Here is a 24,462-nt window from a genome sequence, read left to right as displayed (position 1 = left end):
TTTATCCGTTTTTGGTCACGCCATCTTTGAACGATACTTAACATGTTTTCTGAAACATGTGACTCAAAATTGTTTTAATTTTTTTTTTGAATTTATCTTTATCAACTTCAATACATCATCATGGAAGAATATGATAGTTTGGAAATTTTCTGCGATACAATGTTACACAGATATTATGATCTGTTGATTGATCATCATCAATTTATTGTCGAATCAATAATGCCCATAACGTATGTTCATTTTAAGAATGAATTGATTTGGTTGGAAATTCTCAAAAATCGTGAAATTCGTCAAGCTTTAACATCAATGTTTCGTAATTACCAGAAAGATGAAGAAAATTTTGTCGAAATTAAAGGAGCTAAACAACTGATCGATAGAACTGGGAAGCTTTTGGTCGGAGCCATATCATGTTTGCAGCTTTATGTCATTGATAATTTTCTATTTCATATCGATCGAAGTCAGAAGAAATCCTACGATGATTGTCTAGAGTTTGTCATAGATTTTTTCAATCTCGAAAGTAAAAACGGAGATATTCATTGTATTGAATATTCTCTTGATATTGATGGTGAAACTATTTCTCCATTGGCAAGAAATGTTGAATTATTGAAAATATGTCGACTTGTATTCGAATTTTTGAATCGAAAATTCAATACCTTCTTTCAAAATCATCCTGATGAACAATTGTACTTTATTTTATGGTCAATGCGTTCGGCCATTATCCATCAATTATCACTTTCATCTTCAACTGGGAAGCTTTATGATGAAATCCTCGATTATTCGAACACAATAGAATCGATTCTTGCATCAAATGAAAAAATAGGCCGTTCATTCAAAATGAACTTGTTTACCGAATTGGTCAATATATTTACAGCTTTTGGCGATCAAGAAAATTCGAAAAAATTCATGTCGTTGGCTAAAACCCATTCCGATATTTCATTCAATTTGATTGGTCGACTTGGAATGCGAACTCAATTTCAAACAAAACCAGTTTCACAATTGATGGTCAATCTCAAACGATTATCAGACGATCATAACAAAGAACAGCAGAATAGTGAAGTTAAAATCACGATAGCTATGCCATTTAATGAACCTTTGGAGGATAATACGCTTCTGCAAGAAGTAAAATTCATTAATGAAGAAACATCTCAATCCAAACAAATCGTCAATTTAAAGCCTATTGAACAATCGTTAATGGTCACTTGGATCAAATTTCAACAACGATTTGGATCATCAACCGATGAACTTTTACGTGAAGAATTGTTGACCTTCATTTATTTCCTTCTGCAACATTGTGACCATTGGATTATGCAGTTTATTCTATTGGAAATGCGAAGTCTTCAAGAACGTTCGATGCGTAGACGGGTGGAACGTTCATTGAAACAGCTTCAAACCCTCTACGAAACAATACGTTACCCCAATGAAAAATTTTTTCCCGAACAAGTATTTCAGCGAATACGATATTTTTATTCGACAATTTCAAATCCATTCTGGAGAATAGAAAAGCATTATGCAGATCTATTATTTGCTCTGGGTGTCTACAAATCAGCTTTGGATGTCTATCTTCGATTACTAAACTGGCGTGAAATGATCGAATGCTATAGAAAGATTGGCTTGCTGCATAAAGCCGAGGAAATAATTCGTGAAAAATTGACCGAAAATCATAACCAACCTGACATGCATTGTTTATTGGGCGAAATAACCGGAGATCTTGATTGTTTCCATTATTCATGGAAAATATCGAATAATCAATATGCTCGAGCACCGAAATTGCTTGGTCTACATTATTTTAATATTAAAGATTATGATAATGCTTTGGAATATTTTCGAAAATCAATTGATGTCAATTCCATGCAAGCCGATGTTTGGTATCGTATGGGTTATATTGGTTTAATTCAGGAAGATTGGAATCTTTCTGTCATGGCTTATAGAAAAGTACTGCAATTCGATACTGATTCATTTGAAGCGTGGAATAATCTGTCCAAAGCTTATATCAAACTCGGGGATAAAGAACGAGCAATGAAAACATTACAAGAAGCCATTAAATGTAATTTTGAACAATGGAAAATTTGGGAAAACTATATCGCCGTTTGTGCCGATCTTGGCGAAATTTGGGAAATCATTCATGCATGGCATCGATTAATAGACATCAAAGGAACATATTTAGATGATCAAGTAGCTGAAATACTCGTCAAATGTCTTCAAGAACATTCAAATGATCAACGATTAATTTCGAAATCCTTAGAACTATTCGGACGTATAACGAGTACGTCACCTGGAACGGCAAAAATCTGGAATCTATATGCCCGATTGTTACTAATGGCAAATCGTGACCGAGATGATGTGATGAAAATTGAACAATGTTTGCAAAAATCACAACGTCAAATATTGCTGAGTGATTGGGAGAAAGATGTCTACAAGATTATTGAAGTTTTGAGCCATTTTGAAGATGTAGCCGTGAATATTTTAGAATTTATTAAAAAATATCCACCAAAACTTCGCACAACATTAGGTTCATTCCGACTGTCGCTAAACTCTATTGTGGGGCAAGTAAACAAAACGAGATCAGATTTACCTATAACAGAACCATCAACATTGGAAAAATTAAACGCAAAATTCGACGCAATCTTACATATACAGAATCAAGTCATGGATACTTTGAATAAGTGAATCATAATAATCAATATTAATTCTTGTTGGATTTAATTTTTTTTTTAATAATTGAATTTTTCAATAATAATTACATTTTTCGATTTATCGAATTTTTTTAATTTTAAATCTAACATTGCTTTATTTGATGGAAAAAATGACGATTACAAAGCAGCCGCACCTGAAATAATTTCAATCAATTCCCTGGTAATGACAGCTTGACGTGTTCGATTGAATGTCAACGTAAGCTTCTGGATCATTTCGCCAGCATTCTTGGATGCATTGTCCATAGCCGTCATACGGGATGATTGTTCGCTACAGGCATTTTCTTTCATTGCATAGAAAATCAAGCTGGCCAATGAATATTCATAATAGGATCGAATGACATCTTCATCCAAACTGTCGTATACACTAATCTTCGGCGACAAATTAATGGAACCTTGGCTAAACACAGGAATCTCAGTAGTATTGTAGGATACGACAGATTTAAATTGATTGTAGATGATTATACCACGGTCAAATTCATAGTTAGAGTTCAATATTTGTGAGGCAACCTCTCGAGCATCACCGAATTGTGGTGGTCGTTTACCAAAATCGTTAAACAACATCAAAATGTTGTTAGCAAATTGTCTTGCCAACATAGCTTTAGCTTTGTCGCCAACACAGACTATCTGGATCTTGTCTGCGTCCGATTCATGAGCCATGATTTGTCGCACTTTTTTGGCTACCGATGAATGAACAGCGCCACAAAGGCCACGATCAGATGCGATGGCGACAATTAGTGTACCAGGTTTGGTTCCTTTTTCTTTGTCTTCTTCGGTGACTAAATCACTTCGTTCATAAAATTGAAGAGTGCCTGATCCAAAAACTCGAGCATTTTTCAGATCTCGTTCGGCTCGTGCATATTTGGCGGCGGAAACCATCTTCATGGATTGTGTAATTTTTCGAATGTTGGTAACAGACTTGAGACGAACACGAATATCTTTAAGCGTAGCCATACCACGGCTTTGATTGGTCGCGGTGGCCAATGAAACCAAAACCGGGGCTGCATTATTGAGCGATGAACGGAGTGCAAGCATGTTGAGCCAATTTATCTGAAAATTGAAAACAAAAATAAAAATTAAAATTTTCGAACCGATAAGAGGTAGAATAAAAATTACAATTTGATGGCCAAAAAACCTATTATTAAAAAACCGAATTTAGATATAACAAACATACACACACGAATAGGTTACATCGACAATGCTGCGACAGCTGAAGGTGAAAAGCACATATTCAATTTCTACCTTCACAGACTTGATGTGTATAAATTGAAACATGTGGTTCGCATAGCAAACACAAGATGGCTCTTCAACGGGGATTATTCTGGAATAAATTCTGGATTTTCAATATTATATTGGAATACGAAATATATAGCATTGATTTTTTCACATTTTGCTTGCTACTATTATTTCTGGCGTCTGACGAACACTTTATTTTCAACTGACAAAGTTTGCACATACAAGCTAGTGTTCCAAAAGCAAAAGAATTGAAATTATTCATACAATGACCAGAATTCGTTTCATTCAGTTAGCTGGTTAGTGTTAGTCAGTCATTCCATTTTCATTTGTGTCAGTATCCTTTGAATGAACGGACGGTTCATCGGTTAGTCGGGCATTTTGGTGCAATGTGTTGACGCCTGACGGACTAGGCCATTCAGGCAATCGGGTATCTGGGTTTTTTGTTTTTGTTATGATTCGATTCGACGACGACAAACGTCCTTATCCATTATTATTATCATCATCATCATAATCAATGGTAAGTTTTATCTGGTCATATTGTTTTTGAACGTGTGTTAATATAAATTGGTTGGAAAATTTATCGTTAAATTTAATTGAAAATCTTCTTCATGGTATACAAGTTTCAATAAACTTATCATAATTTTAGTTTGTTTAAAATAAGTAGACGATTTCACTGTTCGTAGGCCTCATACATATGATGATGATATTGAATGAATGATAAGCTTAAGGCTATTTTTTAGATCTAGATTACTCACAGAAAGCAAAGAAAAGAGATCTAAAGCCTTGGGAATCATATAAAACCACAAATAAAGAGAGCAAATGTTTTTATGCAATGATTTTACCGTCAATTAGAAAAAAAATGACTGAATGAATGAATGAATGATGTATCAATGACCAACTCTATAAAGTTGAGAAAAAATATTCTATTATTATAATCACATAGGAGTAACCCTTCTGATTCAGTCGGATATTCAATTTGCCATCATAATCATTTTGTGTGTGTTTGTGTATGCGTGTGTGTGTGTGTTTTTTTTTAAATTATCACCATCGTCGATTCGGAACATTCCATATTTTAGTATTTTTGTATATAAATTATTTTCTCAGGAAAAAAATCCCTTTTTTGATTATATACCGTCGACTCTTTTATCATCATTATACATGATTATTAGTGGATTATGCAAATTAATATTTACTATACATTGATTCTAAAACTTCCTCTTTTATCTATGAGAATAATCGCCATCATTGACAAAAAAAAAAAAAAATGGAAAATGTTTTGTCCTCTGTCATCATCATCCTCATTCTGAAAAGAATGCAAATGCGACAAGATGAAAAAAGATTTTGAATTCTATGCATGAATGAATTCATCAGATCACGTCCATAATATAAACATAGTGATGATCATGGTCAACCATCATCACCACGACGACGATGACAACAACCAGGTTTCAAAGTGAAGAAAAAAAAACTTGATTAAATGTAAAAGAACAAAGAGCAAAAAAAAAATCAGACTCGCTCTCAATAAATTCCTAGTCATCATTATGAGAGCATCTCTGATGGCGGCAGCGGCCTCAGAATGTGTGAATGAATGACTTGAGACAATTTTATGTAATGTATAAAAAAAAATTCACACAAAAAGAATGAATAAAACGAAAGCCAAAATGTTATCGTTCAAGTCAAAATGCCATTCACTGAAAATGGTCGAAATCGACACGATGTGCTATCATAATAATACAACATTCCATTCAATACAATATGCAAGATTCAATTCGAATACCAACAGCAGAAGCAGCATTCATATGTGTATGATATACAGATTGCCGAATGAAGCCTGTTGCCATGATGAAAACCTGCCTCATGTTGTTATCGTTGTTGTTGTTGTTGTTGTTGTTGTCGTCTAACAACAACTTGTTGGACACAGACGATCATAACAACAACAGCACAGACTTTGTAATGGAACGAATGACGATCATATCGAGTTTTGAGTTCTTCGTGAATGTCTGTTTTGTGTATATGCTTTTGTGTTGTTGTGAGTAGAATTGAATTGGAAATATTGCAATTTTTTTTATTTGGCCATGGCCAAAATATGTTTGTTTCCATCTGTTTATTGTGTGTATGTATGTGTATGATTTGACCACCCCTTATGTGATTTTGATAATTCATGCTGTGGTCATGGGGTTTTTTCCATTATTGTAGAAAACGGGTTAAACGTTTGGAAAACGTTCCCAAAAAAACCAAGTTTATAATGGATGAATGTTCAGAATTCTAATGTTTAAATCAATCGATGGATCATAAATGAAAATGATTTCATCATTCATCATCGACAACGTGATATTGATATTCGGATTTTCCCCAACATTGTGACCACAAAGAAAGAACAGTGTTTTTTTTTTGTTCAATGTTCATTTTCCCCATCATGCGATGTATATGATTTGATAGATATTATCAATGAATAATGGAATCTTAACCCAAAGTGATAATAATGGTGAGTTGATGATTTCTAGTTGTTTTTTTCCTAATAATTGGTTAATTATGTGTCAATCAATTGTATCAATCGTATGGAAAATGATCCTATCAATACATACGATTGATATGTGAAAATATTTGCAGACACTATTTACCATTTGATGTGTATGGATTCTCAACAACAACAACAACAAAAATCAGTTTGATTTGTGTTATATAAACTTAAAATAGATATATTCTCATTTTTGTTTATATATTTTTTTTTTAAAAAACTCAATAGTATTGAAAAAGCCGAAATTCAAAACAATAAAATCTCAATTCCATATCGCCTGGCAGTACTAAGCTTTATTCGATTAATATCATCATTATCATATATTGATATAATTGTTTATATATGTAAATGGTGTGGGAACAAACAAAATGATTTCATCGAATGAGAAATATTTTGTGAAGATTTTTTAATTTCAAAAAAAATTTTTTTTTTTGTATAACAATAACAATTATTATGATATTTCGACATCACTATAATCATCATTTTGTTTATAACACAATAGTGCATTGTAATCTCATTGATGATTCATTGATTTTATTGTCAAATTGATCGAATCGAAAATGAAATATACGTATATAGAAAAGAAAGTTTAGAAAAAAAATAAATTATCATGCGAAATAGTCCATAATTCAGTCGATTATTTTGTTATTTATGTGATTCTCTTCTCATTTTTATGATTTATCCATCCATTCCATCTATTCATCATTTCATTCACAAAAAAAGTATTCATTTAGGATTATTATTATTATTTTTAATGTTTTTATTGGAGAATTATAATGAAAAAAAACCGAAAAATTAAATGATTGACAACATCATTATCATAATATAGTTGAATTTTTGAATAGACCAACAAGCATAAAATACCGACGACAAATTATATTCAGTATATACTGTATACAGCAACAATATACCATATTTAATATTGTGATCCTATCCACCGATTTTTTTTTTCGTTTCACATTCTGTTTTGAATGAAATCAAAAAACAAGTCATCGAACCGTCAATATCAGCAGCAGCAGCAACAGAAGCATTTGCTTGCCAAAGAAACATTAGATAACAATAGAAACAATAAAATGGCAACACAAACGATTGCATTATCGACATCATCTCAATCAAAATTAACTACTTCTAACCAACGTAATCATCGTATAACTGTTCCGTCAGAAACAGATCGACACCGTAAGGATAACATTAGCAGTAGTAATAATAGTACTGCTAGTACTAGTCCAATTACCTCAACAACCGGAAGTCCGATAACTCATCCGACATCCACATCACCATCATCCGGTAAACAAACACAGCAACAACAACAACAATCAAACATAAATGAGAATATGGCATCAAATATGGTCATCGATTCTCCGATACATCATCAACATAGTAATAGTAGTTGCAGTAATGGACAGCTTCCACATCCAAATCGTTTACAGCATCATCGACGAAGTCATAGTCAAATTGTTATCGCTTCATCGAATAGTCAACCAGTTAATTGTGGTTCAGCAGCAGCAGAGATCTCAAAAATTCGACTAAATGGTAAGTAATAAACAATTTTTTCCGATTCTTTATCGGTAATGATTAGGCATTAAGCATAAAGGCTATCTTATCATATATGAGGAAATTCTTTTTGTTTAATGATAATTACAAATTTAAGGGCGGAAATTCTACGCATTTAATAATCAACATGGCCCTAATAGACGTCATGAACGATTTTCTTTTTTTTTTTTTTTTGATGATTTTTTCGATTTCCTATAGCTAGTTTAAATACTGTACACCAGCAAATTGTTATTGTATGTACCTAAACCGAATATTTTTTTTTTTTGAAAACGCATGAATAACCATTGTATGCATAATTTTTATATCATAATTAAAAATCAACGAATCATATCTATTCGGATTAGTTACGGAAATAATTGTCCCCTATATCGGCCAAGAGTAAATTGACCGATAAATGTACAATGAATTGAATTCAAATTGATTAATTATAAAAATCATATATCAATTTTCCATGACTAACGAAACTTTTTTTTTTTTCTTTTTCCCTTTTTTCAAAATTCTCCATTAAAACAGTGTTTTGTGCCAAAAATCTGGTCAAAAGGGACTTTTTCAGTAAGTACCACATACATCATATCATATTATTAATAATGAATTTCAAATGAATTCAAAAATAGGTGCTGTACATTATATTGTTTTGATAAAAATTGTGTTGATTATATGTTATGTAATAGGGAAAAATATAGTTTAGAAATGATAAATTATGATTATTGTAGCTCATAGAATGATAATCAAGTGGAGCAAGTTGCTAGAATTTTTTTTTATTTTATTTTATTCTATTTTTCACTACTGTATTTCAAAATTGACATAAACAGGGTACTGTTATTTTTCATTTTCGTTTTAACATTAAAATTGCCATTAATCTATATTTTTTTTTTTTTTTTTGGTGAATAGTTGATGTTATCATTGATGCGAATAAGAATGAAAATTTATTTTCATTTGAATTATGTCAAAATAGATAACAGTAGTCAATTCTTATTGGTTTATGTGTGTAGTTGTGTCTATAAAAGAATAAAACGATAATTTTTTTTTTGTTATTGATATTCGAATCAGGAACCATTCTTAATGTGAAAAAAGTTCATCATTGATTATGATGGTTGCAATTATCATTACAACAATTGGCCATCATCATCATCATCATCATAATCGATGATCCGTTTATTGAATTTTATTCGGATGACAGTGATGATTAGAACCGACTAGGCTCAATACATTGATATTTTGGTTGAAGATGGCTATAGTTTGGTTAACAATTTTCCAACAAGTTCCATGATGATGGCTGCTTTGATCAACGATCTTTTTGAGTTTTAGTTTTATGATAGTCGAATTGTCATCATTAATCGATGTAATACTGCACTTGATTGTCATCATTCAGTAGACGATTTATTTTATTGTTCAAATTTATTTCTCCAACTCTATGATGATCGTACACATATAATGATGATGTAAATAAATGAAACGAAACAATTTGTTGACTTGCGATTTTTCATCTATAGATTTCTTTCCGTTTTTTTCATAGATTCAGTTTAAAAAAAATGGATAAAATAAAGAAATGTCTGTTCAAATCCTTTTGGCTTTTACAATAACTTTTCATCCATATGAAATTTATTCGAATCATCAGTGATTTTTCAAACGAATTGGTTGGTTGACGCTGTGCTTTTTTATCATCAACCATACAATTTCGAATTTAAATTTCTAGATTTTCGTATTTTCCCATTTCCATCATCATACCTTTGTATTGCATTGCAATCATGATGATGATGGCGGTTGGACGATTTTTGTTGTTGTTTGTGATTGCAAAACACATGTATAAAAAAAATAAACAATTTAGCTTTTGGTTAAGAAGTGAGGTTAATTGGAAACCTCAATTGAACTTTTAATTATTATTTTTGTATTATGACAATTTAACAATTTATGATTGAAATTATTAAAGTTTTTTTCTATATAATGATATAATAATAATGATCATTATATATCATATACATTGAAATATCCAAATAGATTTAGTTTCGATGTCATCATCATGTCGGAAACATTTATTCTTTCTATGTGCAAAAGGTAAAGACGATTATCAACTGGAAAAATGAATAAAAGAAAAATGAGTTCCCTTTCATCTTTATTTTATTTATCATATGGAATTCTTTTCTCGTTTATCATCATCATCATCATCATCATTCACAATTTCGGTCGACCATTTCCGAGTAATTCATTCCTAATGTGATTAATAATAAAAACATATTCTCAGGGAAATGAGAGATGAAATTATTTTTTTTTGTTCACTCAATAATTTCATTGCCATTTTCATGATGCTAATGGCCCCTATCGTAATGACATTTTTTTCGTATTTTATTTTTCGGTCACATGTCATGGATTTTTTTTTTGTTCGCTTCACTGATCACTGAAGTACTTTTTATTTATAATGATGATGATGATTATGGTCTCTGTTATAACCATCTGCCATTTTATTGAATTTAATGATAATCTTTGTATGCATTCGAACAATTCTTGAATTGTGTCTTTAATAATAGTAGTAATAATAATAGTGATAACCTTTGTCATTAAAATTCAATGTTTGCATCTTTTTTACAGGTCTACCGGATCCATTCTGCAAGATTACTGTGGATGCTTGTCCATCGAATGCAATCACCGGTAATCAATGTCATACAACTGATATGTGTAAAGATACTCTTAGCCCAAAATGGAACAAAAATTATGATCTGTAAGAATAATTGGTGAGAATTTTGTCATTTTTTTTTAATTTTTGCTATTAATCATAGATATTTAACGAAAAATGATTCATTAACAATATCCATTTGGAATCAAAAGAAAATACACAAAAAACATGGTGCCGGTTTTCTTGGATGCGTTAAAATCATGCCAAATCTTATACAAAGTCTTAAGGATGCTGGATGTAAGTATGAATGAATCTAAAGTATGACATGTTGCTTGCATTGGGATTTATCGAAACAAAACTAAATGTTCGGATTTTGTTTTTTTTTCATTTTTGAGCATTTTATCTTCTATCAATCAACCAACCAATCAATGAAAAATGTTCAGTAGTACATTTTATAATAGCATCCCTATTATTAGTGGAAATATTATATTCAATGCATGTATGGTTATTTTTTTCTAGGCACGAAATCCAATTGGTTATGTCGCCACACCTGTTGAATATTTTTCTTGTTTTTCAAAATTAACTTGATAGCAAAGTATATATGAAAATATCAGCATCAAGAGAATAATTTAGCTGTCGAATTGAACTTCTGTTCAAACAAATGTTTTTATGTGTATGCGTGTTTTCTGTGTGTGAGTTTTTACTTTTGATTTTTTTTCCAAACGTAATTTTCTGATTTAATTGATTAGAGTTGGTGTGTTAAGTTTCGATTAGAAAACCAGATAATTACTAGTTATTCAGATATCCTTTCTTGTTTGTTTTTTAAGAATTTTGTCGGGATTACAAATGATGCAGATGAGCTTGAAAATATTAACTTATACTGATAGGATTTAGCTAGAAACTTCATTCTTTGTTCTTCATTGGCTAATTTGATTATCAAAATAACGAGATGTTATTTCTTCACTCTTACCTGTTACTTTGTCCTTCATTGATCGAATGAATTAATTATTGAAAACTTTTTCTTAATTTGTTTGAAACAACTATATTGCTTACTTATATTTATTTTAAATGTAGAAGACACTGCCAATAAGGCACACTTGTTTCATATGAGAAATATATTGCTTATTCTTGTCATTAATTTTCAAGATCAAACAAAAAAAACAAGGAAAAAGATTGAATCTTAGTGAAGATGTACTAACTTACCTATCGTTCTTTTTTTCGAATTTCTGTAAATTATTCCTGATATATTGAATGATAAACTAATGTTATTGTTATCTGTGGTATAAAAATCACGAAAGAACACTTTTTATGTTATTGATACTTATGATAATAATCATTGTCCTTTGTAATGATAACTTTCGTATAGATTTCGATCAATGTATTGGTCACGTTTTCCTTTTTCTTTGTTCATTCTTAGTATTCATGTTTATCATCATGATGATGATTTATCAATTCACCCGGTTTGAACCAACAAAACCTGACTGATTGTTTGTCACAAATCATAATTAAAATATACATATGTCCGCAATTGAAATTTTTATATTTGTTTTTTCCCTTATTCATTCATTTGAATTTGTTTGCCTGTTTGATCTCGTTCCCGTTTTTCATTGTAAAATAAATCATCTCCACAATATTAATAGAGTTTGGTTTGAACTAGTTTTTTTTTCTTGTGGGATAACTGTATCTTTAGTTCATTCATTTTTTTTATTATCACTCACAATACACCGCCTACAATATCACACATACACAAAATCAAATCTATCAAATATCTATCGTGTTTCACGCACGCATCATCACGGCACATTTGGTGGTTTTTCCAAATGATGGCCACCAATTTTTTTCGTAGGTTGAACATATATCTATCAGCAATGATAATCGTTATTTTTCAAGCTCTTTTCATATTTTTATTTGTTTTTTCTTTAATTTAGATCAACGTCTTGATTTGCACAAATTTCGTGAAGAAGATCCAGATATAATCAAAGGTCAACTTGTGATTAGTATGATTTCTCGTGATACGGCAACGACGACAAATTCGACAGCCAATAATAATAATTCATCACGGCACAATAATGTCACCATTGCAAATGGCGGTAATCATCATCATTCACATAGGAATAGTGCCATATTGCAGAATATGGTTGTAACCACATCATCTCCTACAACGACTACAACAACAGCATCCGATAATCGTGCCAATAATAATTCTAATAATCAAGATGCTATTGTACGATCTCGAAACTATGTTGAAGGTGTTGATGATCTACCTGATGGTTGGACAGAATGTCGTACATCGAATGGTCGTTTATATTATATAAATCATGTTTTACGCACTACACAATGGGAAAGACCAACTCTGCCGGCTGCATTAACTGTTTCTAATTCTCAAACACCTAGCCGTCCAGCTTCTCGTTCGGTTTCACGTCACCAACATCAACATCTTCATCTACATCATAATCATCAACAACAACAAAGTTCATTGGATTCGACCAATACTGTTTCATCAGTGAATTCATCTCCCATCAGTCAATCAACGGGTCAACAGCAACAAAGAAATAATCATCAACGCCGTTCTACTCGCCACCGAAATTATCTTGCCCGTAATCAATTGCATGAAGCTGTGATGACCGCATTGAATGCTGCGAACAATAATAACAATAATTGTCTCATTTCTAATTCGGAAGTAGCAATTATTGATAACAATGATAATAACAACAGGACTAGCTCTCCACCGCCGATGCCCGTTGGCTACGAAATGAGAACAACACCTCAGGGTCAGGTTTACTTTTATCAAATTGATTCCGGAAACAGTACATGGACAGATCCACGAGTCCCAAGAGAATTAATCAATATGGACATTAATCTTGACGAATTGGTTGGACCGTTAGGATGTGGCTGGGAAGTCAGACATACGACTGGTGGTCGCCGTTATTATGTTGATCATAGAAATCGAACAACACAATTCACTGATCCACGTTTGGTCTCGCATTCTCAAATGATAATAAATCTTATAAAATCGTTTAGCAAAAACTCACAAACATCAAACAATCAACCACAACAACCACAATCGAATGGTAGCTCTACTAATCATCATTCGAATCACGACCATAACAATAGCAACACCAAAATTAAACGTACGGCAAACGCCAATACGGCTGCCGATGATAATCTACAAAATCTCAAAAATGGAATCTCAAGTCTACCAATTAGTCAGCAACAAAAACGTAGAAATCTTGTACAGAAAATGAGCTTGCTAAGGCAAGAATTACAAACATTTCAACCACAATCTGGTCATTGTCGAATTGAAGTATCTCGTGATGATATATTTGAAGATTCATATCGTGTCATTTTAAAATTAAGGCCAAAAGATTTACGTAAACGATTGATGATAAAATTTAAAGATGAAGAAGGTAAAATCTTTAAATTTCGTTAAATTTGGTTAAATTGGTTAAATTTTTTTAGGTCTTGATTATGGCGGTATTGCTCGTGAATGGCTTTATATGCTTTCGCATGAAATGTTGAACCCTTATTATGGTTTATTCCAATATACGCGAGATGATATTTACACTCTTCAGATAAATCCTGATTCATCCATCAATCCGGTAATGTCTATATGCTTGCATTACTTGATTATCTTGATCTAATCCAATCATATATAATTCTAATTTCAATAATTTACAGGACCATCTTTCATATTTCCATTTTGTTGGACGTGTAATGGGTATCGCTGTTTTCCATGGACATTATATCGATGGTGGTTTTACTTTACCGTTCTATAAGATGCTACTGAACAAACCGATCACCCTTGATGATATTGAATCAGTTGATCCTGAACTTTATCGTAGTTTACGATGGATGCTGTAAGTGTCACGTCGAAATAACTCTAGCTATAGTAATTAACGTTTCAAACTAATTATATAACAATTTTCTTAAATTTCATTCCATTTCATCTAATGAAAAGTGAAAATGATATAACCACTGTAGTGGATATGACTTTTTCGGTCAATCACGATTCATTTGGGCAGATTCAAGTAAAAGAATTAAAGCCAAATGGAAAAGATATTATCGTTACGGAAAAGAATAAAAAAGAATATGTACAGATGTATGTCAATTTTCGGTTTACTCATGGAATTGAACAACAATTTCGAGCCTTACAAAAAGGATTCTGTGAATTAGTACCGCAACATTTACTTGGCAATTTCGATGAAAAAGAATTGGAATTAGTCATTGGAGGATTGGGCAAAATCGATTTGGTCGATTGGAAACAGCATACTCGGCTAAAACATTGTTCACCGGAATCTAATATTGTTCAATGGTTTTGGCAAGCTGTCGATTCATTCTGTGAAGAGCGGCGTGCTCGTTTATTACAATTTGTTACTGGCAGTTCGAGAGTTCCATTACAAGGTTTGTGTTCCTCTGTAAAACGTGATGAAGTGTCAAAATTAATGTTATTGTATGTATTCTAACAGGCTTTAAAGCATTACAAGGATCAACCGGAGCTGCAGCCCCTAGATTATTTACAATACATTTGATTGATGCCGATACGGAAAATCTACCCAAAGCTCATACCTGTTTCAATCGAATCGACATTCCGCCCTATGAAAATTATGAAAAATTATTCGAAAAATTAACGCAAGCAATTGAAGAGACTTGTGGATTTGCAGTCGAATAGATTGATACTATATCCTTGTAAATTTCAAATTTCTGATGTATTTTAAAGCAAATTAATAGTATTTGGATGTTTGTGCCTCTAATTATAGTCATCAATTTCATTATCATAAAGATATCCTTTGGCAAAAGAGCTTCCTGCATTGCTCATCTCAATTCAAAAATGAAACAAAAAAATATGTTCATCGTCATTGAAAATTTGCTGTGATATATGAAAACAGCAATTCCTTTTCAGAACTTATTGTGGTCATTATAGCATCTTACCACATTCATTCATGAGTACAACAACAACCCAGTCATCATCATCACTGTCAAACTTTACAAAATTTTTTGGAAGAATTTTTTTCGCATACATATTATTAGGGAATTTATTATTCATTTGTAAATAATTTTCGAAATAAAATTTTCTCTCAATTACATTTTCATTCATCAATAACATTTGCAACCGAATCGGCCATTATGCCTAGATAACTTGGCCATCTTTGATATTTGTACTCTTTGATTGGAATCTGTTTCTGTTTTATTTTATCGAAACATTTAAGATTTACTCGATGGACAGTCATTGAACCCATCTCACGAATCCAATCATTCATTTTGACTGGATCATCATCCATCGTCATTGTCGTCGTTTGATCATCAACCGTTTTCTTGGAACAGATTTCATTGATTGCCGCTTCGTATGCGTCATGATCATAGTTCATTTGTTTAAATGGTGAATTATCATTTATCAATCGTAATTCTTTTTCTTGTGCTAAATAACTTTGAACACAAGTTCTCATTGCATCGGACATTAAACGTACGTTTGAAGATGGAGGAAATGAATATGTTGCAAATATAATATCGATTGAGCCATCAACTGGTAATTGATCATTTTCGGAATATGATTTCAATGATGGCGCTAAGGTGCCAGTCGATATGACTCGTTGAATAGAATCACCATTATGAAGACCAACATGTCTTTTTCGTCGTCGTTGCTGTTGCTGCTGTGATAGCAAACTTGAATCATCAATACCGACATCAGGTTCATTTTGTGACCATTTTTTATATTTTTTAAACATATCCAATGTGTTTTGACCAGCAAAATCATTTTCATATCGACCATATGACTGTGCAACAGGTAAATTATCATAATTATTCATTTGTCGTCCGTCGTTGACGTTTGTAACAGTTGCCCAATTTTCATATGATGATGGAATATTTGATTGTGTGGCAACAGCTTGTTTGTTTCGATACCATTCATAGCTGATTTCTGTATAATTCATTTTCTCGATAATCGGCTCATCAATGCGAGAATCATAGATCTTTTCCAAATTATTCGGTGGAGTTAGAGCCAGAAATTGTGTGTATTGTTTTGCCTTATCGCCATACCTAATACGGCAAAAATCTGCTCGTGATGTTTCATGTACTGTCACATCAGGTCTTAGTTGAAAAGGATCGTTATTGATGATTTCATCTGTGATATTTCCGCTTAACGAAGAATTGGTGCACGAAGAATACCAGAACAAAAACATATCATTTCTAGCCAAAGTTGAAACCGTTAATGGAGATGATTGAGTCCCTATAGACATTCTTATTGGATTCTTAAGCAAAGATTTTCCATTACGTCCATCAAGAATATGAAATTCAGTGTAATAATAAATAGGAAAACCTGGACCGAATTGATAAATGACACCAAAATCAGGTACATCATCTTCATTGAAATAGCCGATCGAAGGAGTGCTTCATTAATAAAAAAAATAACATTAATAAAAAATCAGAATAATTTTTACCGAATAATTACCTATAGGTTTCCGATCCAGGAAGTTCGTGTTTCCAAATCTGTTCGAAGGTAAAACCGTCAAATGCAAATATGGTGGAATTAAAATTGGCAAGAATGATGTCGAGAACATCATCACCATTTATATCAATCAAAACTGGTGGTGCAATAACACCTTTGCAACAATCCTGATAGATGGCTCGTGAATTATGTTCAATCTGTCCGTTAAGTAAGGCTTCTAATCCAACAACGTATAAACCACCAGGATGTGTTTCACCTCCGGTTCCATAAAGTATTAGCGAAGTTCCATCTGGATGTACTAATAATTGTGGTGAGTAATAGCTTTCGGCATTATTTGGAACATAACTCCACTTCAATATTTGACCAGTTTTTCCAGAAATAACAATCAAACGAGCAACATTTCGTACTCGTTGATTTGGTTTGCGCAAAGGATCGCCTCCATGCATGACGACAATTTCTGGAACATTATCGCTATCAATATCTTTGGGTATTATTAATGGAGTGTAAAAATTGGAAGTTTCTGAAACAGGCTCTCCATAATTTGAAGTGATACTCCAGAAAATTCGGCCAGTTCGTCCATCGAATGCAAAAAGAGAAGCCATTCTGCCACCAATTATGCAATCTTTAATTCCGTCATTGTTAAGATCACCATTACAATTCGAAGCAAACATTTCATGAGGTGTGTATTGTGCCCAAATTGGTTCACCATTTATTCCATTCAATGCCATAACTCCACCTCCACATCCTACTGTTTTACTTTTTTCCTGTGTCTGATTGAAATATATTTGGCACAATGTATCATCATAATAAGCTGCATCGATTCCGGTTCCAAACGGCACGATTATATCAAGATATGTATCATTGTTTACATCGACCAAACGTAATGCCGATTCAATGGTCAACATTGGAAAATTTTGTTGCCACACTGATTTGGTAACGATATGATCACATTTAATACTTTTATCTTTGTTACTAATGATGGATGAAAACGGTTGTATGCCAAAAGCTGAACGTATAATATCTGGCAGATTTTTTGCATTGAATAGCAAAAACAACATAAATGCTACACAAAACAAAATACTGATACAATGTTTCAAGAAACGACGAACACGAAGCAATCGATGACGGCGTGAAGGTTTAAAGATTTTAATCTTACCGATGGTTATTGGCGGCGGTGTGTTCAATGAATGTTTTGATCTAGATGATGAAGACGATGATATTTCGTCATCATCATCATCGATTGAGTTTGATTTGCCATTACATTCAAACTTGACCGATTTCTTTTTTTTATTATTAGATGATTTTGTCGTGAATTTAAGTTTTGATTCTTTAATTAATGGTGTTTTATGCTGTTCATCTTCATCTTCATCCAGATCAATTTCACAATCATCATCAAGACTTTCGTCGGTGGACAATAATAATTTTCTAGTACCACTTGATGGGGCCGGTTTTGTAGTTGCCAGAATATTTCTTTGTTCTTCCTTATCTTTTTTAGCCATTATCGATAGTGATAATTATTGATAATTATTATTTATCATCTTCGTCATTATTAGATTACTGTTATTTTTAGCTTCTATCAACAATCTAATAGTTTTTTCAGACCTCTATATAGTGTTTACAATTTTTCATTGTATCATCAAACATTTATTTTACATCTGAGCTGCGTAAGAATCATTGGCTCCTTGTTGGAACAAGGAACGCTGGACAGACTCAAACCAATAGAATAGAACGAATAAAGCCGCCACCAATCGTTTAAATATTGACAAGCATCGATAATGTCGTTCATTACTCGGCATTTGTTTTTTTTCTGGTGTCAGGAAAAATTTTTTGATATTTATCAATCATGACCAACATTCTCATCATTGTAACTGGCTCGGTAGCGGCAATTAAACTCCCGATTCTAATTAAAAAATTACAAGAAAAACGTTTGGCTAATGGCCATTCGTTTCAAATTCGTATCGTTTTGACTGAGCCAAGTTTACATTTTTTTAAACTTGTTGAAGTTGAAAATTTACTACCAGCTGATTCTATTTATCGAGATGCCGATGAATGGACAACATGGACCAAAATGGGTGACCCTGTACTTCATATTGAATTAAGAAATTGGGCCGATATCGGCGTGATTGCTCCATTGGACGCCAACACAATGGGAAAATTATCTAACGGAATCTGTGATAATCTCGCTTCTTGTGTAGTACGTGCTTGGGATATAAACAAAAAACTATTATATGCACCGGCCATGAACGCTCATATGTGGACTCATCGAATAACGGAAAAATGTATCAGAGTCTTAAACGATTTAGGCTATATTCAAATTGGACCGATTTGTAAGAAACTAGCTTGTGGTGATTATGGAATGGGAGCCATGGCAGAAGTCGATCAAATTGTAGCAAAAATTATGGAATTTGTCAGATAAAAATGAGTTTTATTTATATATCAATAATTGGCCAGTCTTTGAAAATGGAAAGATTTTTTTGTGTTAAACTCCAATCCTTTTGATACTTTTCAGAATTAATGTTTTTTATATTAAATTTGACGATTAATTGTTCAAGATTTTGTCTTAAATAAAAATCACAAACTCTTGATGTACCCAAAATATTGGGGAAGGTTTTCCTTTTTGCTGCTCCTAATCGTCGGCCATTAGCTAATATTTCGGTTTTTAAATTTGTTTTTCTATCACAGCTCATCCAGGCTACGATCGAGCTTCCACAAGGAATATTGTTTCGCACAAATTCAGGATGTCTGAATTGTTGAGCAAAATGTATATGACAAAACTGAGAAAATTGAAAATCGCCGATTAAATCATTCGAAATTTTGGAATATTCATTTGGAATTGTTATTAGATAATCTTTGATCGAATCTAATTCTTCCATTGTTTCCCTGTATTCGGTCTCGCAATTACCAATCACAATATGATTGAAAGTTATTGGTTTACCAATGATGTCTAAAATTCGAGATCCTTGCAGGCCAAAAATTCGCCATTTAGCAATTTTATGCACACAGGCAGCTTTTGGACACAATTCTCCACGCCCTGGTTTACGGTTGACACAGATTTTTTGGTTCTTCGAATCATGAAGAGGATCGCCTTTCCAGCGGCTAAACGAACCACAAGGAAATTGGCTAACAAACAGGCAATAATGACGCCCACGTATCACTGGAATATAAAATTTTTTAAAGAATTTAAAAATGTATAAAATTTCATTGAATAAAGCAACCTTCATCGTAGAATTGATCTAGCTTTTTATTATCATCTATCCAATCATTGATCACTTCATTTAGGTAACATTTAAACGCTCTTTTCAACAATGGTTCAGCATGACAATCAACAATATCTTCATCACGATATGGAACATTTTTCGGAAAACATTTGGTACCAGTTGTCAAACAGACTACAGTTGGTGAGCTTTTGTCGCGATATTCTACCAATCCAGCAATAATCGTATATTCATTTTTTCTGGGATTCGGTTTACCCGATTTTCCTAAAAAAATTTAGAAATTAAAATCAGAACTTTAAAATTAGTTTGATTTACCCAATTTATTATATGAATCATAACAAAGCGAAGCAATGACATTCGGATCGATTTCTGGTTCATTATCTGTTGGATCGCATTCATCCAGTCTAATTCGTTTATTGGCCATAATATTCGTAAAAATATTCGTATGATTCAGATTGTTTTGGTTCGAACAATGCACGTCTTATGCGAACATTGCCAATTTGAAAATCGTGTTACGAAATTCTGTATAACTTAATTTTCAATTTCAGTAGTTGTATTGTTGATGACTATCGTTCAAATTCTTTCATGCATCGTTTGAATATATTTCAATGTTTATTATTTAGGAAAAAAAATGAGTTGACATTTTACTAGTCAGTCACAATATTGCTAAATATAACCATGTTTGTTGTTGATGATAATTAAGAAATCCAAAAATTAAAACAGGTGTATTAATTCTAATATTTCTCTTTTGCGAATGTCAAATTATCACTACACTTTCCTTCACTTTCTATAATTCGGAATTTTTTCTTATTCTTCTCATATATGAGAACAAAATATGTCCACCTTCTAGATGCAGAATAAAACCCGCTCATAAATTCACATATGTAAGCATGTTATTTATATCTTCAAACAATCGGCATTCTTAAATTTGTGTGCATCTATCCTAATAACCGGCAATAAGCCAACGAAATTAAATGCAATTTTATGTATCTAAGGGTATCTATAAGAATGGCTGTGTTATTTGTGCTAAAACCACCACCACCATCATTGTTAAATTTTTTGTGAAAATGTCATAAAGACATTTTGTTTGAGTGAGTAAAATTTAACTTGTATATCGATAAATCTGTATTTCATAATACTAAAATCGTCCAGAAAACTGAGCTCAATATTTAGAAGAAAAAAAACATTCTCCAGAAGCGAAGTTTGAACTCATAAATCCAAACTATATCACCAACGACAACGACAAAATCTATTTATTTTCATCGCCATTATTATTTATCGTGTTCATAACACTTGTTTTCGTTTAAATATGAATCTGACTCTACTCACAAATAAATGCTGCCAACGCAATCAAAGCTTGCATTGATAAATGTATGGTATACCAATGTTTGGTATTGTAGTGGTTTCCCATCACCTCCACCGACTATCATATAAAAGATAAAAAAAAACTAAACCATACGGCTATTGCACTGTATTCAAACAGAAAAAAATTTAAAAAAAACAGTTTTTTTTGGCCAACTACAGCATTTCATTCTAATCACATTATCATTGACCACATTGTCTTAACAAAAACAACCACACATTAGACAAAACAAGTAGACGGATCGTCGTCGCCGTTGGCCCTTGAATTCCAACAAAATATATAAAAAACAAGTAAAAAAAAAGAAAAAATTTCTTGTTTCGCCGGTCATCATTATTATCAAAGAATATATCTTGACAGTTTATGATCAGACAAGTGGTCATCGTCTCGCAGCAAGTGGCATAGTTGTTGAATTTTTTTTTTTGATCATTTATTCGTTTGTAGACCTGCAAAAGACATTCCACGTTTGCCGATTTAAAATTATTTTTTTTTCTTTCTTCGTCTGATATCTGTTGATTACTTTATGATTTTTCGACCAACTAAAGTTTTAAACAAGTGCAAATATCCGAATATTTACAAATATACACATAGTTTGATAGAGTCAAGTTTGAATGTGAAAGTTTTGTTTCAAATTTGTTTTTTCATGACAACAATATCAAACATCAACATTATTGACAACAAAAAAAAATTATTTGTGATGATAATAATATTGCCGTTGTTTTGATCTGACATTGAATTTCGATTATCATTATTTTCATGAATTATTAGTAGAAATTGTGATGATAAGATTGATGAAAATAATTCGCACGAATGCTAAACATTTATTATAATCATCAATAATAATCTATTCGAATATTTGGCCATACCATCGAAAAAAAGGTATATTAATCAATTACATTAGGGTCTAATGTGTCATTTATATTACCCCACTAAAGAAATGCCTCATTTTTAAATCGGTTTATTTTTTGTTTGACAACAGCAGGAAAACAACATTTCAGGCCGATATTTGTGTTCGATTATAATTTTTGAATAGATAATTTCGTATCACAATGAACGATTCATCATCCACGTTGATTGTCGATCCCCAGTCAACGGCATTATCATCATCATCGCCATCATTTTCTAATAATCAAAAAATGGAAAATATTTCTTCAACATTAGAGCAACCATCATTGTCAACCATCGATGGTGAATTATCATCACCAATATTTTCAATGTCTCCAGCATTGCTAATGTTTTCTAGTCAAGATATCTGTAACGATTATTCTAACACCGCTAATAGCATTTCATCAATGAATGATAATTCCGGTCGTAACAAGAAATTTTCTTTTTCATCCAGTACATCTGTTTCAGATTCTGGTACTGAATCTATTGTGGATGAAGATTTTGCTCGCGAAAAGATATTGAATTATTTTGTACAAGATAATTCAAAAACAGTGCGTTTAGCACGTAGAAGAATGACCGGCATCTGTCATTCGACACCATTGAAAAGCCGTGATAACCTTGTTGATGATGATGATGAAAAAGAAGAATTTAGTCCTTCTGATAGTGACCATGAAAGTGAATCAACACTTTCCAACTGTAAATCACCCTCATCATCATATTCATTATCGCCTGTCGATAATTTTGATGGCACACCGCGATCAAATGATACAATTTTGGATCTGAATACCGTATGTGTTGCTTTGAATAAAAAGCTTCGTGAAGAGAAAGAGAAACATGATAATCATGATTCCAAGAGAAGTGATATTATAAACGATGGCAGCTTAGACGACATTACAGCTGAAGAAATTCATGACAACAATCAAAATGATCGTCGAAATTCAACTCTGGTACGATCAACTTCGTTAAAAACCGGTAAAACTCCGCCAGGAACGCCTGGCAGTAAGAAAATTGTACGATTCGCTGATGCTATGGGTCTTGATTTGGCATCTATACGCCATATTGTTGATGATGTTCCATATATGCCGCCATTGGCTGCATTCAAATCATTACAGCTTGATGATGAAGATCGTGATTGGTTGTTGCAGAATCGATCTATTCATCCACCAACGTTCAACATGAATAATCGTCCAATTGCTAAGACGAATGAAATGCTTGCAACCATGCGAATGCTTTTTCCTCAACCAATTTCTGATCCAGTTCATTTCATGGAACGCGTCCGTACAAATAAAATTTGTCTTGAAAATTGTTTGCTCAGCGGCCCTACAGGTTCCAATCATATTTTCACCATCAATTGTATTGTTCGTGTACTGAACGTATGTTTTCAAAAACAAGTCATTTTACGATACACTACAAATGAATGGCTTACGTGGACAGAAATTCCTGGAACTTATGTACCTAATTCTAATGATGGTTTTAGTGATAAATTCTCAGTCAATTTTGAATTGGCAGTGAATTCAAATGGCCATCAGACAATGATGCCCGGACAACGATTAATGTTTGCCATTCGTTATCTAACTGAAAATCTAACTGAATTTTGGGACAATAATGTCGGAATGAACTATTCTTTTATTTATCAACGATGTTGAAATTCAATCTACTTCACTAATTTTGTACATGTTATTGGTATTAATTCTATTCCTTTTTCTTGTCTTATATATGAATGTTTTTTCGAACTTGAACCATGAACAGGAATTTTGATCTAATATTGTCAGCCGTTTTTTCCTTTAATTTATATCAGTCAAACTGTCTATCCGTCTTTCTTCAAGTGATTTTATCCCGCTTGATTTGTTTATATTTTACCTAATGAATTACATTTGAGTTAAATTGATTAAATAATTAATCATGAGTATATGGTCATTGGTGTTCTAGTCCTTGAAATTACCTTTACATG

At 32.4% G+C, this 24,462-nt stretch overlaps 7 protein-coding genes across 9 annotated transcripts; 4 read left to right on the top strand and 3 right to left on the bottom strand.

Annotated features, from left to right (window-relative positions):
- Nucleotides 1-34: 34 nt before the first annotated feature.
- LOC124493179 (tetratricopeptide repeat protein 27) lies at nt 35-2,775 on the top strand. Its single transcript, XM_047056257.2, has one exon. The coding sequence runs from the start codon at nt 121-123 to the stop codon at nt 2,665-2,667; it is 2,547 nt and encodes an 848-aa protein (XP_046912213.1). The 5' UTR covers nt 35-120; the 3' UTR covers nt 2,668-2,775.
- On the bottom strand, nt 2,678-3,930 carry ATPsyngamma (ATP synthase, gamma subunit). The gene is made up of 2 exons (XM_047055441.2): nt 3,807-3,930; nt 2,678-3,740 (listed from the first exon to the last, which is right to left on the bottom strand). The coding sequence occupies exon 2, from the start codon at nt 3,723-3,725 to the stop codon at nt 2,811-2,813; it is 915 nt and encodes a 304-aa protein (XP_046911397.1). The 5' UTR covers nt 3,726-3,740; nt 3,807-3,930; the 3' UTR covers nt 2,678-2,810.
- Nucleotides 3,931-5,792: 1,862 nt separating this feature from the next.
- Smurf (SMAD specific E3 ubiquitin protein ligase) lies at nt 5,793-15,691 on the top strand. Of its 2 annotated transcripts, none has more exons than XM_047055440.2 (10): nt 5,793-6,411; nt 6,673-7,977; nt 8,512-8,550; nt 10,585-10,714; nt 10,773-10,906; nt 12,538-14,016; nt 14,069-14,208; nt 14,288-14,466; nt 14,568-15,010; nt 15,076-15,691. In XM_047055440.2, exons 2-10 carry the CDS (start codon nt 7,416-7,418, stop codon nt 15,276-15,278), a joined length of 3,309 nt encoding a protein of 1,102 aa, XP_046911396.2. In that variant the 5' UTR covers nt 5,793-6,411; nt 6,673-7,415; the 3' UTR covers nt 15,279-15,691. The 2 variants fall into 2 exon arrangements, with proteins under 2 accessions (XP_046911396.2, XP_075591945.1); XM_075735830.1 differs by having other exon boundaries at nt 6,537-7,977.
- On the bottom strand, nt 15,614-18,633 carry LOC124492521 (uncharacterized). The gene is made up of 2 exons (XM_047055437.2): nt 17,055-18,633; nt 15,614-16,993 (listed from the first exon to the last, which is right to left on the bottom strand). Exons 1-2 carry the CDS (start codon nt 18,548-18,550, stop codon nt 15,697-15,699), a joined length of 2,793 nt encoding a protein of 930 aa, XP_046911393.2. The 5' UTR covers nt 18,551-18,633; the 3' UTR covers nt 15,614-15,696.
- Ppcdc (phosphopantothenoylcysteine decarboxylase) lies at nt 17,496-19,647 on the top strand. Its single transcript, XM_047055439.2, has 2 exons — nt 17,496-17,524; nt 18,900-19,647. The coding sequence occupies exons 1-2, from the start codon at nt 17,496-17,498 to the stop codon at nt 19,465-19,467; spliced, it is 597 nt and encodes a 198-aa protein (XP_046911395.2). The 3' UTR covers nt 19,468-19,647.
- On the bottom strand, nt 19,456-20,759 carry LOC124492522 (tRNA-specific adenosine deaminase 1). The gene is made up of 3 exons (XM_047055438.2): nt 20,582-20,759; nt 20,267-20,530; nt 19,456-20,205 (listed from the first exon to the last, which is right to left on the bottom strand). Exons 1-3 carry the CDS (start codon nt 20,688-20,690, stop codon nt 19,481-19,483), a joined length of 1,098 nt encoding a protein of 365 aa, XP_046911394.2. The 5' UTR covers nt 20,691-20,759; the 3' UTR covers nt 19,456-19,480.
- A 624-nt stretch (nt 20,760-21,383) lies between these two features.
- LOC124492520 (uncharacterized) lies at nt 21,384-24,420 on the top strand. 2 transcript variants are annotated; one of them, XM_047055436.2, is made up of 2 exons: nt 21,384-22,505; nt 22,609-24,420. In XM_047055436.2, the coding sequence occupies exon 2, from the start codon at nt 22,676-22,678 to the stop codon at nt 24,155-24,157; it is 1,482 nt and encodes a 493-aa protein (XP_046911392.2). In that variant the 5' UTR covers nt 21,384-22,505; nt 22,609-22,675; the 3' UTR covers nt 24,158-24,420. The 2 variants fall into 2 exon arrangements, with proteins under 2 accessions (XP_046911392.2, XP_046911391.2); XM_047055435.2 differs by having other exon boundaries at nt 21,385-22,505; nt 22,606-24,420.
- The last annotated feature ends 42 nt before the right edge of the window (nt 24,421-24,462 follow it).

The sequence above is a fragment of the Dermatophagoides farinae genome, chromosome 1 (genome assembly GCF_024713945.1).
Source record: "Dermatophagoides farinae isolate YC_2012a chromosome 1, ASM2471394v1, whole genome shotgun sequence".
Taxonomy (NCBI): Eukaryota; Metazoa; Arthropoda; class Arachnida; order Sarcoptiformes; family Pyroglyphidae; genus Dermatophagoides; species Dermatophagoides farinae.
This window is presented reverse-complemented; position numbering and strand designations above follow the sequence as displayed.